The 13,742-nt window shown below is 26.4% G+C and overlaps 1 protein-coding gene across 4 annotated transcripts in view; it reads right to left on the reverse strand.

Moving 5' to 3' along the window:
- Positions 1–255: 255 nt before the first annotated feature.
- The window catches only part of LOC126904733 (neuroligin-4, Y-linked-like), a 169,257-nt gene continuing 155,770 nt past the window's right edge, over positions 256–13,742 (reverse strand). For all 4 annotated transcript variants that reach the window (XM_050683979.1, XM_050683957.1, XM_050683971.1 and 1 more), the window contains 3 exons: positions 11,039–11,193; positions 4,884–4,996; positions 256–2,714 (listed from right to left, as the gene is read on the reverse strand). In XM_050683979.1, coding sequence (XP_050539936.1) covers positions 1,774–2,714; positions 4,884–4,996; positions 11,039–11,193 — 1,209 coding nt within the window. In that variant the 3' untranslated portion in view covers positions 256–1,773. The remainder of the gene's footprint in view (positions 2,715–4,883; positions 4,997–11,038; positions 11,194–13,742) is intronic.

Here is a 13,742-nt window from a genome sequence, read left to right on the forward strand (position 1 = left end):
ATTGAGCATTATTGGATAGTAACTAAAGTAATCCAGTAGATAGCTCTGAATATTACTTTGTCTTTGTTAATATACAAAATAAATAATGGAAGTAGAAGTTTTTAACAACTATGATTGATATTAATTTTAGTACAGTAATGAACTAAAATTCAAGTACTTTTTTCATTAGTCTGGTTGGTAAAACGTTAACTTTGTACAACGTATCAATTTTTTGAATTAAAAGAATGAATATTGAGTAGTAAAATCAGTAAACTTACATTTGTACAATAGATATTTATTTGACATAAACATAATGGTAATTAAACAACAGTTTACATTATTACAATAACAGTATTCAGTAAATTTTGTTGTATACATTTTTATTTATTTATTTAATATAACGATTTATATAATATAAAATATATACATAACATTTTCATAATTGTACAGTGTTTTTATTTATAATAATTTGATAAAAAATTAAGTAAATGTTTTGGGTATTAACTACTTTAATTTGTTGCACGTGCGATTTATTAAAGGGAACTCTTCAACAACAATTTTCTGTTTGTAGAGTCGTATAAATGGAACTTTTAGGAGTGAATATAAATAGCTTTGATGGGGATTAGAAAATGGTTTAAAGCAGATCAAAGCTCTCTCTATTCATCGCTCAAGTTATTATTCAATTGAAATTACGATGTTTGCACACCACAATACATTTAATTTGATAAATTTTGTGATTTAGAAAATGATTAGAGTACAAGTATTATAACAAGCATAATACATTATAAAATATGCATTATAATACAAGGTGATTCTTTCAACGTTAGCCAATCATATTCTTCTAAAATAACAAAAATTGTTTTAGTTTCATACACTTTTAGATAGATAAATCATTTTTAATTATATCCCTTATTCTATATAAAAGGGTGCAAACTTAATTTTTGTTAAACTGCAACATACATTTTTAATTAGTCTATAAAATTGATAATGACAGGTCGAAAACAACTCTTAACTCATTATTTCGGAAGTTATTATGTTTTTTAAATATAAATTGGGAATGAAGCGCAGGTTTGCACCCTTATAGTAATATGGGATAGATCTAATAATTGTTTTTTACTACACTATTTTTCAGTCTTATTAAATGAGTTAAGTATTATTTGTTTTAAATTAAGCTGGTTCCACTTGTAGATTATAAAATGCACAACAGAGTGTTTAATAAATTATAAATAAAAAAATTTACATGTTATGTTTCGCAGTATGTTTATGAATTTTATTTTATTTCAATGAATTGTGTATATTTATATTTAGAAGATATGTGTTTAAGAAATTTATCAAAATATTTTTTTTTCCATTCAGAGAAAAAAGCAAACAGTATTTGGTAGACTGGATTAATGTACTCACTGTTTTTATTTCTTAATGGTAATTTGATTTTTATAATAAAAAAAATGTATTAAAAAGTGATTTTAATGATACTGTTATATTATTTTAATAATAACATTATATTTTGGTAGATAAATAATATCACAGTATTTTTAATATATTTAATTTGTCATGATGTTGGTTAAATGTGATTTTAAAAAGTAATTTCAGATTTTATTTGAATTAAAAAATATCTTAAAATATTTTTCAAATATTTGTTTACAAAAAAATATGACGAAAATTTTACAATCCATAATTACAACTATCTATAAAAATTTGATTTTTGTATACGAGTAATTGATATTATTATTAGATAAACAAATAAATATGACGGTTTGGAATGACATTTTAAGGACAAGCCGTCTTGCAAATTGGTCAGACTCTCATCTCGCTCATTGCTGCCACAGGCATTTTTAGTGTGCCACTCTTAGGGATTTGATTTAAAGTTGCACCCTGTACAAGTAAAGGTTGCGATTCTTGTGACACCATTGACCGAGGCGGTGGTGGTGGCTTTGGCAAGGTATTAGCCATACCATGAACCGAACCGTTAGGTGGTCCTTGTTGGTCTATATGTATTACCCTACCACATGATTTGACTGCTTTTGGAAACGTCATGTCGTTCCCCCTAGTTGGCGGCACTATATTAGTCATATGGTGATGATGATGATGATGATGATGACCATGGTGCGGATGCTTCTGTTCCATTTCTAGCGCTATTGCATCCGGCGGAGAGTCCGGATGTCCACCTACCACGTCTTTTTTGTCTGCCATTTTATACTTTTTTTGCAAATCAACACTTCCAGGCTCGGTGGAGTCACCTTGTTGTTGCAAACACTTGAACTTATCTTTTTGGTAACAAATAATTATCAATAAAAGAGCATTAAGCAACAGAAGTGATACGCCTAATGCAATAGTCACGTGTAAGGCAGTGGAATAAGCCGCATAACCAGCTGCTTCTAACGTTGCTAACGCATCCTCGGTCGAAGAAGAATTAGAAGCACTTGTTCGAATAGGAGGTAGACACGTCGTACCTTCCGTAGGGTATTGAGGTCGCGTTGTAGTTGTCAGCGATTGTACAACTTCAGCTACAGTTCCGTTAGCTGTGAAACGATTCACAGTAACGTGCTGTAAAGGTCGTCTTGAAACAGGATCAGGCCTCACTATGCCATCGTATAGTTCAGGATCATCGTGATTCCGGAATAGATTATGTCTTAGAGCAACGTCTTCCATTCCAGCTCTATGTAATTCTGGGATAAGTCGCAACCAAACAGATAACTGATGCGCTCGAAAATGATTTTTCATTCTAGGCTTCATACCTAAAAAATTAAATAATTCATTTAATAGACTAAAATGTATTAATTTTCCGTTCTGTATAAAAAATTTGAAGTCAGTGTACAATACTTAAATTAAATTAAAATAAAGTAAACATCGTAATAGTATAAATATAATCAAGTCGTTTTTTGTATTTTATATTTAGGCAGGAAAAACTGTTTAAACCTTTTTTATATCGAGTATTTTTTCCACGCCAATCTTGTCACAATAGGGTTTTTACTAATTGTTTTCGCTCAAAAGAAAATCCCTTTCATTTTATTTTACAAACTTTAAACACAATGCAAAATATTTTATAAAATTGGTTTTTAATTATTCTTGAGTGTATTAAGGTGGTACTTAACATTTTTAAATAATATAAATTTATTATATTTGAGATATTAAATTAATTAGACAGTTAATTGTTTTAAATTTTTATTAAAATGTAATTAGAAACATGATAATGAAAATAGTAATATCGTTACTAAAATATTGCTAAAAATTTTCCGTCACGCCTTTTTAAGTACAACTACACAAAAACATTTTTAGTGAAAACTGGAAACTCATTTAGATGTAGGAAGTTTTCTTTGTTATGCGAATACATATATGAGACTATTAATATGATTTTATATACAAGATGTCCATAAAAAGTTATTTGAATCAGCACATTTAAAAATATATAAATAGTGATAAAACTTCTTCCTTGATGTATAAGAGAATTAAGTTTAGATTCGTTTGCAACTTAAGTAGAATAATTTCAATATAATGACTGTATAATTATTATATTAACATTTAAAGAAAATTACAAAAATACAGTGATAGTCCACGATGTTTTGACAAATCAAATGACTTTTGATCTAATCACTATATGGTGTAACTTTTTATTGTATTGTTATTTCGTAAAACGGTGGAAATATTATCAGAAACAATATTTTTAATTAATGTAAAAAAATAGTAAAATTGTCTTGTGTTTAAAGTAGATTTTAAGAAAAAATTCGGTAAAAAATATCTTATTAATGATGAGCAGTAAATTTTTTGTAGCATATTAAAGTTTGTGAAATTTGAATATTCAAGTATTTATTATACAGTATCAAACATTGAATTATTTATAAAAAAACATATTTTTTTTTTTTTAAATATTAAAGTTATAAGTGTGTAACTTATTCCATACAAATTCGATAACAAATTTCAACCTACACTAATGTGGAAATATGTTTTATTTCTATTATTTTCTTATTTTGATAGACTAATTTTTGATACCATAAAATAAATATTCATATTTTTACAAAATTAAAAATTATATAAAAATTTAATTACAAACATTAAAAAATGATTTTCTTTTATATTTTTCCTAAAAATTTATTTAAAATATTTTTCACAAAATAAAAAAAACCTATTTTTAATGAACATACAGATTTAAAATGGTAACACAAAATATTTAGTACATTAAAAGTAATTAAAAATGTGAAAACATGGCAGACCAACCAATATAGAATCTATTTCTTGTAAAAAAAAAAATAATAAAACATAAGTTTTAATTTGCTGATTTTAGTCACAATTTACAGTAGGTTAAAAATGTTAAAAAAAAAAATTATCTAACTTTCATACGTGAAAATAATGAATGCATATAATAATTGATACCTCAGAATAGTAAAAAAATACAAAAATCGTTCAACTCTGTCATTATAAAATAGCAATTAAAAAAGGTAAACAAACAAAAATTATTTTTTAGTAATTGCATTTATTAGGTGAATAGAAATATATTTTTAATATACATACATTGAATAATAAAAAAATATACGTATATCATTTTTTTTTAGAATCCATAAAAATTTATTACATTAAACGACAATAGTGTTTTTTACCTCATCAGTAAATAAAGAAATGTTTGATGTATCGGAGAACCGTATTTAGTTTAATAATTTAGAGTACATGCTATTGTGCTTTAAAATCTATTTAGGTTTGCTTTTAAAGATATTTTAAAAGATAGATGTATGAAAAAATGTGCGTTGGAAAAAATATTCTCGTTTCTCATCTAAGTATTTATTTTTGTAATAAACTAATTTTGATTTTTGGAATGGTTTTATTAAAAAATGCTTTATAAAATCATGATATTTCAATTATGTTACTGAAAAAGAAGTAATTATTAAATTAAAAAAAATACTATTTCGACTCACTTATTTCTAAATACTTTTGATGAACTGGATCATATTCATCCCACGTGACGCTTCTAAATCTGTTTCTTTCTTTGGATCCAGAATCGGGTTTATCATCATGATCGTTAGGATCTCTATAAAACAAAAACAAAAAAAAAATACAATTTTAAATATAACCATGCAAGAAAAACGAATGTCAAAAAGCAAATTTATTTTCAAAAGACATTATTCCATTCAAAAAGCCCATTTGTTTTACTGGCAACGGAAAAGGATACTTTCTTGTTGTGCATTTATTTTTAGCTTACAATGGAAAAAACAGTAACCTTTTAAATATTTTCTATTTTCTAGTCTAAAACTTTATTTCAATACTATTTGTTAATTATTTTTAAAAATTGTAGTTTTGTCAGTGTATTTAAGTACACGGAAATGGAAATCACCGAAATGAATCAATGGTAAACTATTCAAAAATATAATATATATTCATATATAGTGTTCAATAGATAAGGAAACGAGTTTTTATTGTTCTCATTGTGTGTAACAAGTATCCTGTTTCTTTACTATATGGACACTCTGTATATATTTAAATTTGTGTATATTCTAATTATATATATATATATATAAACCAACTTATTGCTCTAATTTACTTTATTATTTAACTTGTATTTATAAAAATAAACTGATTGAATGAAAATAAAATAAATTACTGATTGAATGTTTAGACAAGGAAAATATCAGTTTAAATTCATCAAAATAAAATTACTACTTTGTTGGAAAAAACATGCTTAATTATAATTAAATTGATGAAATTTCAATGTAATTCATCAAAATACAACGTCATTAAAATTACCAGTTATTCTTTAACTTTAATTCATAGATGCGATTCTTTATGAGAGGTTCATGTTTAAACATATATTATTTAACATACAATTATAGGTTTTTCAATTGATTCAACTGTTAACAAGTATTTTTTTCTTAAAATGTAAAAAATCATATTATTGCAAGAAAGTTAAAGTCACGATAATAAAAATTTACATTTTGAACAACATCGTATCATGAGATTTAATTATTTTTGGCTTAAACGAATTCAAACAAAAGTTTAGTATTCTTTGGAAACTAAAAATATTTTCAATAATTTTTAAGTTAAATATAAACAGTGTAAGTCTACAATCGAAAGTTCCTTAGAAAAAAAAAATAACCAGTTATTTCATCTGTTTTTTTAATAAAACAAAATTCAAACATAAGAGAAAAATAATAATTTTATATTATAATTGGTGTTTAAACTCAGAAAATAATGAAACATGATTAATTGACATATAGAAAAATGTATAATTAAAACAATTTTTTTTGGAAATGTTAATTGAAAAATGTCGTTTTAAATTAAATTTTACAAAGTATATAGATAGTAATGCTTTTAAATGGATAAAATGGGAATTGTAGATGAAAAGCGTTTCCTAGGGCTGTTCATTGAGTCCATCATATCGCTGTCATGTTCTAGAACTGAGAGAAAAGCGTTACGATCACATTATACTGTAACGACGGTTTTCTCAGAGAGCCAAAGAGACCTGCGGTCTGTCACGTTTTCATTTCAAAAGAACATAATTTCAAACGACGGCAGCCATTAATCAAAAGCACGCTTTTCCGCAATCATTTTTAGGGTACCTCGTAAAGTTGTACATACGCGCATAAATAAAAAGGCTGGTTAAATTTCATCAAGTGCTCGGATGTGTAATAATTGTATGCAAAGCTTTTCTATTTTCATGGCTAAAATTACTGGCGCCTGCAGCCGTAATGTAAAAGTCAGCATCGGTAATCGCTGCTATGAGAAAACAAACGGCAGTAACTGGGTATCTTTCCTCGGCAATGTAATTAACAGCCGGCAATATTTTGCAAGTTTCAATTTAAACGGATTATTGGTACAGTACTATATCATAACAATTCAAACACAAACATTTATTCCACAACATTACACAAATGCGTTGATCTTATGTGTTATGTTGCAACTAATTACGCTTCTTTGACGAAAACAACAAGTGAATCATAACATTTTATTGTGTGTAAAATCGACCAATCGTTTTTTTTTTATAGACATTAAACTAAAAACTTCATGTTTTTTTTTTTTGAAGTTTTCAATCGTTTAAAAATTACAAGCGAATTAAATAAACAACATGTCCATAATATTAAAATTATTCATGTCATTTTTTAAGCGCTAATTATATGGAAAATATACACTTCTTTGTGAAATAATAGATAATATAATAATCTCATATTTTATTTTGGAAATTGTAAAGCGCTTACTTAAAATAGTAATTTTATCGCCTGGACTAAAATGTGCATGCTAAGTATAATCCACCCTTTAATAAAACCGTCAACATCGTAAACCCAATTTGATAATTAGTAGAGTTTTATCTCATTTTATTTGACCCGACATTAATAAAGGTTTATCTTTTCGTTATCTTTTATCTTATTTTACTATAATTCTTTTCGGTGTATTTGGTTTTCCTTGAGTGCTAGGGTGAACATAATAGTGTAATCTATATACTGCAAGGATAAGAGGTTTTTTTATTAAATGTGATTCGGAGGCTGTGTATAGCGTTGTAAATGGTAGTCACTTTTAACTAACGACCAGAATTACTGCTTTTTATATTAGGCCTAAACAGGATTTTTAACAACGCAACAATCTATCTCGGAATACTTATGATTTCTACCATTTTTTTTTGAAAATTGATCAGAGTAAGACAGCAGTGTTAGAAAATTCGGTAGATATGGCGTAAAAAAAATACTACATATTTACGACATGTAGATAATAAAAGTTATGTTCCCATAATAAATATATATCTTGAATATGCTTTTTTTATTGTTCTGATTTATTTGTATTATTTTTACAATTTTTTTTATATTTAAGTAATTTTTATTTTATTATCACAAAGTTATTTGTTTAATTCTTTAATGTTCATATAAATACATACAGCCTCAGTAGTAAAATGGATGAAAATGGCCACGTATAAAGTAATGTAAATGACAATGAAATAAAAAAGAAACTTTATTCGATTTTATATACTATTGACTTATAATTAAATTATTCATAGTACAATAAAAACTGGTAACTCGATATTCTTGACTAAATTTAAATTATTTCAGGACAATTGCATAAAAAATTAAACATAGTTATAGCTAAGTAAAACATTAGACATTATATAATATTTATCATGTTCTAAAAAAGAGATAATAAAAAAATAAATTGGAGGATAATAGACAGTATATCAAGTTTTATATAGTTTCATGCAATACAAAAATTATTAAGGAAATATCGATCAAAATACTTAACATTTTTCCTTTTGAAGGCCGTTGTAAATAAACTTTTGACTACAAATGTTCATAAAACGAGATTCTATATTTTTGCTATTAACAGTATTTAAATTATCATAAATCATTAATTCATTTAATATTTTTTAAATGAAACGTTATCACATTTAAGTTTATTTACTTACTTCCCCTATTGCAATTTATACATATTTATGAACTTTCTAAGTATTATTTTCTTAACTAAATCATTTCTGATAATTCTTAATGGAAACTTTCCAAACTCTTTTATTCAGTATTTTTTTTGTAAGATTTTCATTTTTTTTATTTCAAAAGGGAGCAGATATCTTTGAATACAAATATGATTAGTGAGTTCTTATTCAGAATAAATGGCAAAAATAATAATAGTCTCCAAACCCTTACAATTTTACATAACCTGAATGTTATCTTGAATGTTTTATGTAGTTTTCTAATACCATACTTTCCAATAGAAAATATTTATTGACTTTATCATAGATTTTCTATGAATTAAATTTTAATGACCCACACAGTCATACTTATACAAATAATTGTTGAATAAATTTTAAATTTGATAAAATTAAGAGGTCTTTAAAATTTACCATTTAATAAATAAATAAATATTTAAGTTTGATTAATTCATATAACATAAACCACTCAATTTCTCACAAAATAAATACAAAAAATAAGTTCTTGTCCAGTTACACATATTTCTTGATTTATTAGCTATTAATAGCTTATAAATAAATCATAAACATTTTTCGATCTATAATTCAATATATTATAGTTATTTTATTAATGAAGAACATCAAATTTGAATTTATCTATTTTCCTAGCGGTCATAGTGTAATTTCTAGGAATTCTCATTTTATTAGTAGTTCACTGCGTGTACATTGACACATGGGACACAAAAATATAGGTATATTGGTTATAAAATATGTTTAAATATTGCCATCACCTGAGTCCTGCACTTACCATATCCATGCCGTTTTTCATGTACTGTACTTGGTACCGTCGATTTTACTTCGTAAAATCTCGAGAATAAACAATGAAAGTAAAGCTGATACGTTTTCCCTTCAAAGTGAGCCATAAATTGTCGGTATATGAGTGATGGCTAAAGGGATGGGCAAAATGCAAATTAATATAAGAGTCGATTGTGTACATGANTGGTAGATGGCTAAAGGGATGGGCAAAATGCAAATTAATATAAGAGTCGATTGTGTACATGAAGGTACATCAGCTGTCGGTTAAAAAATGCTATTTATGCGAAACGGAAAGAATGAAGCGTGCTTATAGGTTAAGCATATAAATTATACGAGAGCACTAAACATCAATACAAAATATGACTTGGCAACGTTTGGCAGAGTTTTTGTTCTTCTATTTTTTACCCAACAAAAGTAAATAGCTTGAAATTTTTTAACAAAGCCGTTTCATGGCGACACATGGCAATAAAAAATGTGTGCCCGCATAGTTGAAATATTTCTTTTGAGTTTGTTGATATATATCCGTTACAAAGATTTTTACTTATTTTACAACGAAACTAACGATTTACAAAAATTGCGAATCTAAATATCAATAATAATCTTGAACATTTTACAGTTATATAGCTGTACAGGTCGAATAAAATGCAATCGTGTGGATTGGTTGGGTTAAATGTTAATTAATATATGTTATTCGCTGATTTCATATAACATTGATAACTAAAATTGATATTTTTTTAATGAAGTATTATATAAGTATACGATTTTATGCCTATTCCGTTTAACAAGTTAGATAAGACTAATGGCTGTCTTGGATTTATAATTTTTGTTCATTTTTCAAAATTATCAGACATGAATATTAAAAATGTACAATACATATAAGTAATAAATGTATTACTTCTATGGGATTTTTCATTTCTCAGTACATTTTAGACGAAATCTTTGGTATAGTTTTTAGTTTTGTAATACTCTTGTGAAATTATAAATTATAGCTGAACATTGAGCTTAACGTAATATTTCTTGATCATATTACAGACGTCTTGTTAACGTTGCTCATTACCAATATTATTATGACTCCGGTCGTGTTACATGGTACTGGATTATACATTTAATTTTCTACAATTCAAAATTGCTTCTCTCCTTTCTTTAACGTGAATTATTGAAATGTCTTATGATAGTGATTTAATGGTTATAATTTCATTTTAAACGTGTTACAGGATAAACGAACAGTTGACATGAGTTCCGATTGAAAATAAATTTCTATTAATTGGAAATAAAATTTTAATAATTTCGAGAGGTACAATTTCTTGTTTTAAGTTCTATAAACAATCGATATTATGAAAAACAATGATATAATAATGAATTTCACTTAGTCACTCTTCAATCAGAAGCTAAATNTAATGATATAATAATGAATTTCACTCAGTCACTCTTCAATCAGAAGCTAAATGGTATTTGGATTAATTTATTTTCTCATCGTTCTAGAATATTCGAGTACATCTCAGTAAACATGTGTCACTGTGACGTTTTAAGTATGTTAAACATTNTAAACATGTGTCACTGTGATGTTTTAAGTATGTTAAACATTTTTAACAGCCCCTTAACCATATTTTGAGACAATTAAACACAATAAATAATTTTGACAATTTTCAAATATTTATTACCGAGTCCAACTTTAAAGTCAGTTTTCTCTTTTTTAGTATATTATTAAATTGTACTTTAAATTTTAATATTGTATAAAAAATAAAAGTGTTTTTTTTTTATTATACAAATAATATTAATTCAGCAATATTCCGAGGAAATGTTCATATTGTCAAAGTAATGATGTACATAGAACTTTATGGGTCAACTGTATACTTAGGACAGAGAATAACTTACCCTGTTCTTGCGAAGTTACCCAAATAGACGACCATTGCGTCCGATAAAGCTGCTTCTGCTTTTGTATAGTTCTTAGTAAAATGGTTCATGTTGTCGGTTACCATAGGAGCGCCAAATACGTAAGGTAATTCCTCGCCATGGGCTGTCCCCATTCTCTATAAAAAATGAAGTTATTTTAGTTAATTTCAAATAGATAGGCAAAGTTCTGGTAGTATTTGGTGATAAATGTCATTGCCCAAAGGTATTGAGTATTTTTGGCTATATTGTCTATGACATAAAAATATTTACAAAGAAATGACTGTCATTTGATGCAACAACAGCAATTCATCATTGTTTTAATTTTACCTCATTTTCTCACAGCTTCTTTTCTGTTTAGTAATGTGAAATTATCACTGTGGCTATATGAGGAGTACGTGTTGCGCGGTTTTACTAAATGATTTTTAAATAATAGTTATAGTCGTAGGTACAATGTATAATTCAATGACGAAAGTCGATTCGGCATTTTGTTACCACTGTACCATTTAAAACACAATAATTAACTCAGACGTGTTTTTGTCACTGACAATTCGAAATTAGCTGTAAAAGCCCTTTTTAAACGCAGCGCGGAAGCGGCCATTTGGAAATTTTGCTAAGGGTACATGACGTATTAAATTATCTAGTACGCGTGATTAGCATAACGCAGAGGTTTTATATGTGCAGAACACTTTGATGCTTGACGTTTTTAATACCTATTAAACAAACAGTAGGTGTGTTACCTGCACTTGAATTATTACGGTGTTTAATTCGAAACACCGGCGCTGCTGTCGGATTCGGTGCTGATTTTAGCACTTTCGTGTGCAATGTCCGTGTACAATTATTTAAAACCCACAAAAACATTGTTTATATTATTTGGGGGTTTTAGAGGAGTTTTATTAATTTTGCTCGGAACGGCTACGACGCATCAGAAATGTTTGTGTGACACTTTATATTTTCAAAAATTCCATTCTTCGTTTAAAACATTTTTTATGTTATGTCTAAATTAGTGACCATTTATAAGTCTGACAGTTTCTTAAACAGTTATTTATGACTCCGCCGTATAATTTTATGCCCCCCTTTGCATTAATGTTTTACTTTTTTTATTCTTATTCTATGGTTAAATATTTATGTTGTTATTGTTAGAGTATACGTGCTCAGAGAAATGAAGACGGAATAAATGGATTTTGCAAAAATCATAGTGTGTAATTTCCCGCAGAATTAATTATACAAAGAACATTAATGTTTCGACTTTTTAGGAGGATTAATAAACCTACATTTTAAAATAATGGCCAATAAAAAGCGTACTCTTAACACAAAATACCAGAAGAATATACTTAAGAATTTTAATCAATAATAATATGCCTAAATTTAAAATCATTTTCTGGTTGTATATCCATTATTATTTTATAACGTCTAAAGGTATTAAAAGTTTAATCAGTAAAAAAAACAAAATTATAATGAATGATGATTTTAAAGTTACAATTTAATTATTACTATTCTCCTGTTAATAATTACATAATATTCTATTTTTAAACATAGTACAATATAAATTTATTTTATCTAAAATTATATACATAGGTTTTATCAAACATCTAATAAATTATAATATCAGGGCCAAAATTTGAGTAGCGTTTGAAAAGTTAATGAAATTAGATAAAAATCTAAAATGAGCTATTTCTCTGCAAGCATCTAAATGTTTGCCATAAGTTATTTTCTTATCACGTTTTTCTCTTTCTAGTTTTTTACGATTGTATAAATGTCATTACCTTTTTTACCGTGTCTTTGAATTCACCTCTAAGCTTTATTTAACCAGTAAAATCGTTTACGTTGATGACTTTAGAGCTATATAGATATTTTAACGAAAATACTAAACACAACATAACAGTTGATGTAGCAAAACCTTTTACTTAAAACTTAAACGATTTCAAAAAATATATTATGTAATATTTACTAACTATAAGTAAACATAATTGTTCTTTGCAAGCAAAATACTAGTTATCGTTTGTGCATTCAATCTTAAAAAAACTAATTTCAGAACTATTTTTTTGTAAAGTATTTTGCAGACTTAATTTACATGATTATTTTACATTTAGTGTATAAACCTAACAGTTCCCTAACTTTTTTTGTTCTGTTTTAGAACATTTACTTAAATTTAGCTAATTTTCAAATTTTAGAGTAATATAAAACAAAAAGTAGTAAAAATATTCTTTGGTTTTTAGAAAGAGTTGAATTAATTTTACGACTTCGGATGGGCTTTTTATGATTTTATGGTACTTGTTTTCACTATATTATAACCCAGGAGACGAATATGTGGTAATAAAACTTGTAAGAGTATTTTGTATTTTTTGGTTTATTTACACCGCAAAATGAAATTAGCAGATATACTGTATATGTAAGTAAACTTAGTTACTTATAAGTGTAATTAGTACATTTTGACAAATTATCTGTTTCTTTAATTAAACACTGGAGTATAATTTTTTTTTATATAATAATTTGAATAATATATATATATACTAGCTGTCCCGGCAAACGTTGTTTTGCCGTTTAAATTGTTTTATACATAAATAGCNTTATTACTGATCATTAATTGTTATTCAGACTTTTCACATCATAAAATATTATCTAAAATCAAAAATTAAAATGGGGTGTGGAAATTATAGCACTTTAAATGAATGTTGACATGTTCAAC

Source organism: Daktulosphaira vitifoliae, unplaced genomic scaffold (genome assembly GCF_025091365.1).
Source record: "Daktulosphaira vitifoliae isolate Bord-2020 unplaced genomic scaffold, ASM2509136v1 Scaffold_1, whole genome shotgun sequence".
Classification (NCBI taxonomy): Eukaryota; Metazoa; Arthropoda; class Insecta; order Hemiptera; family Phylloxeridae; genus Daktulosphaira; species Daktulosphaira vitifoliae.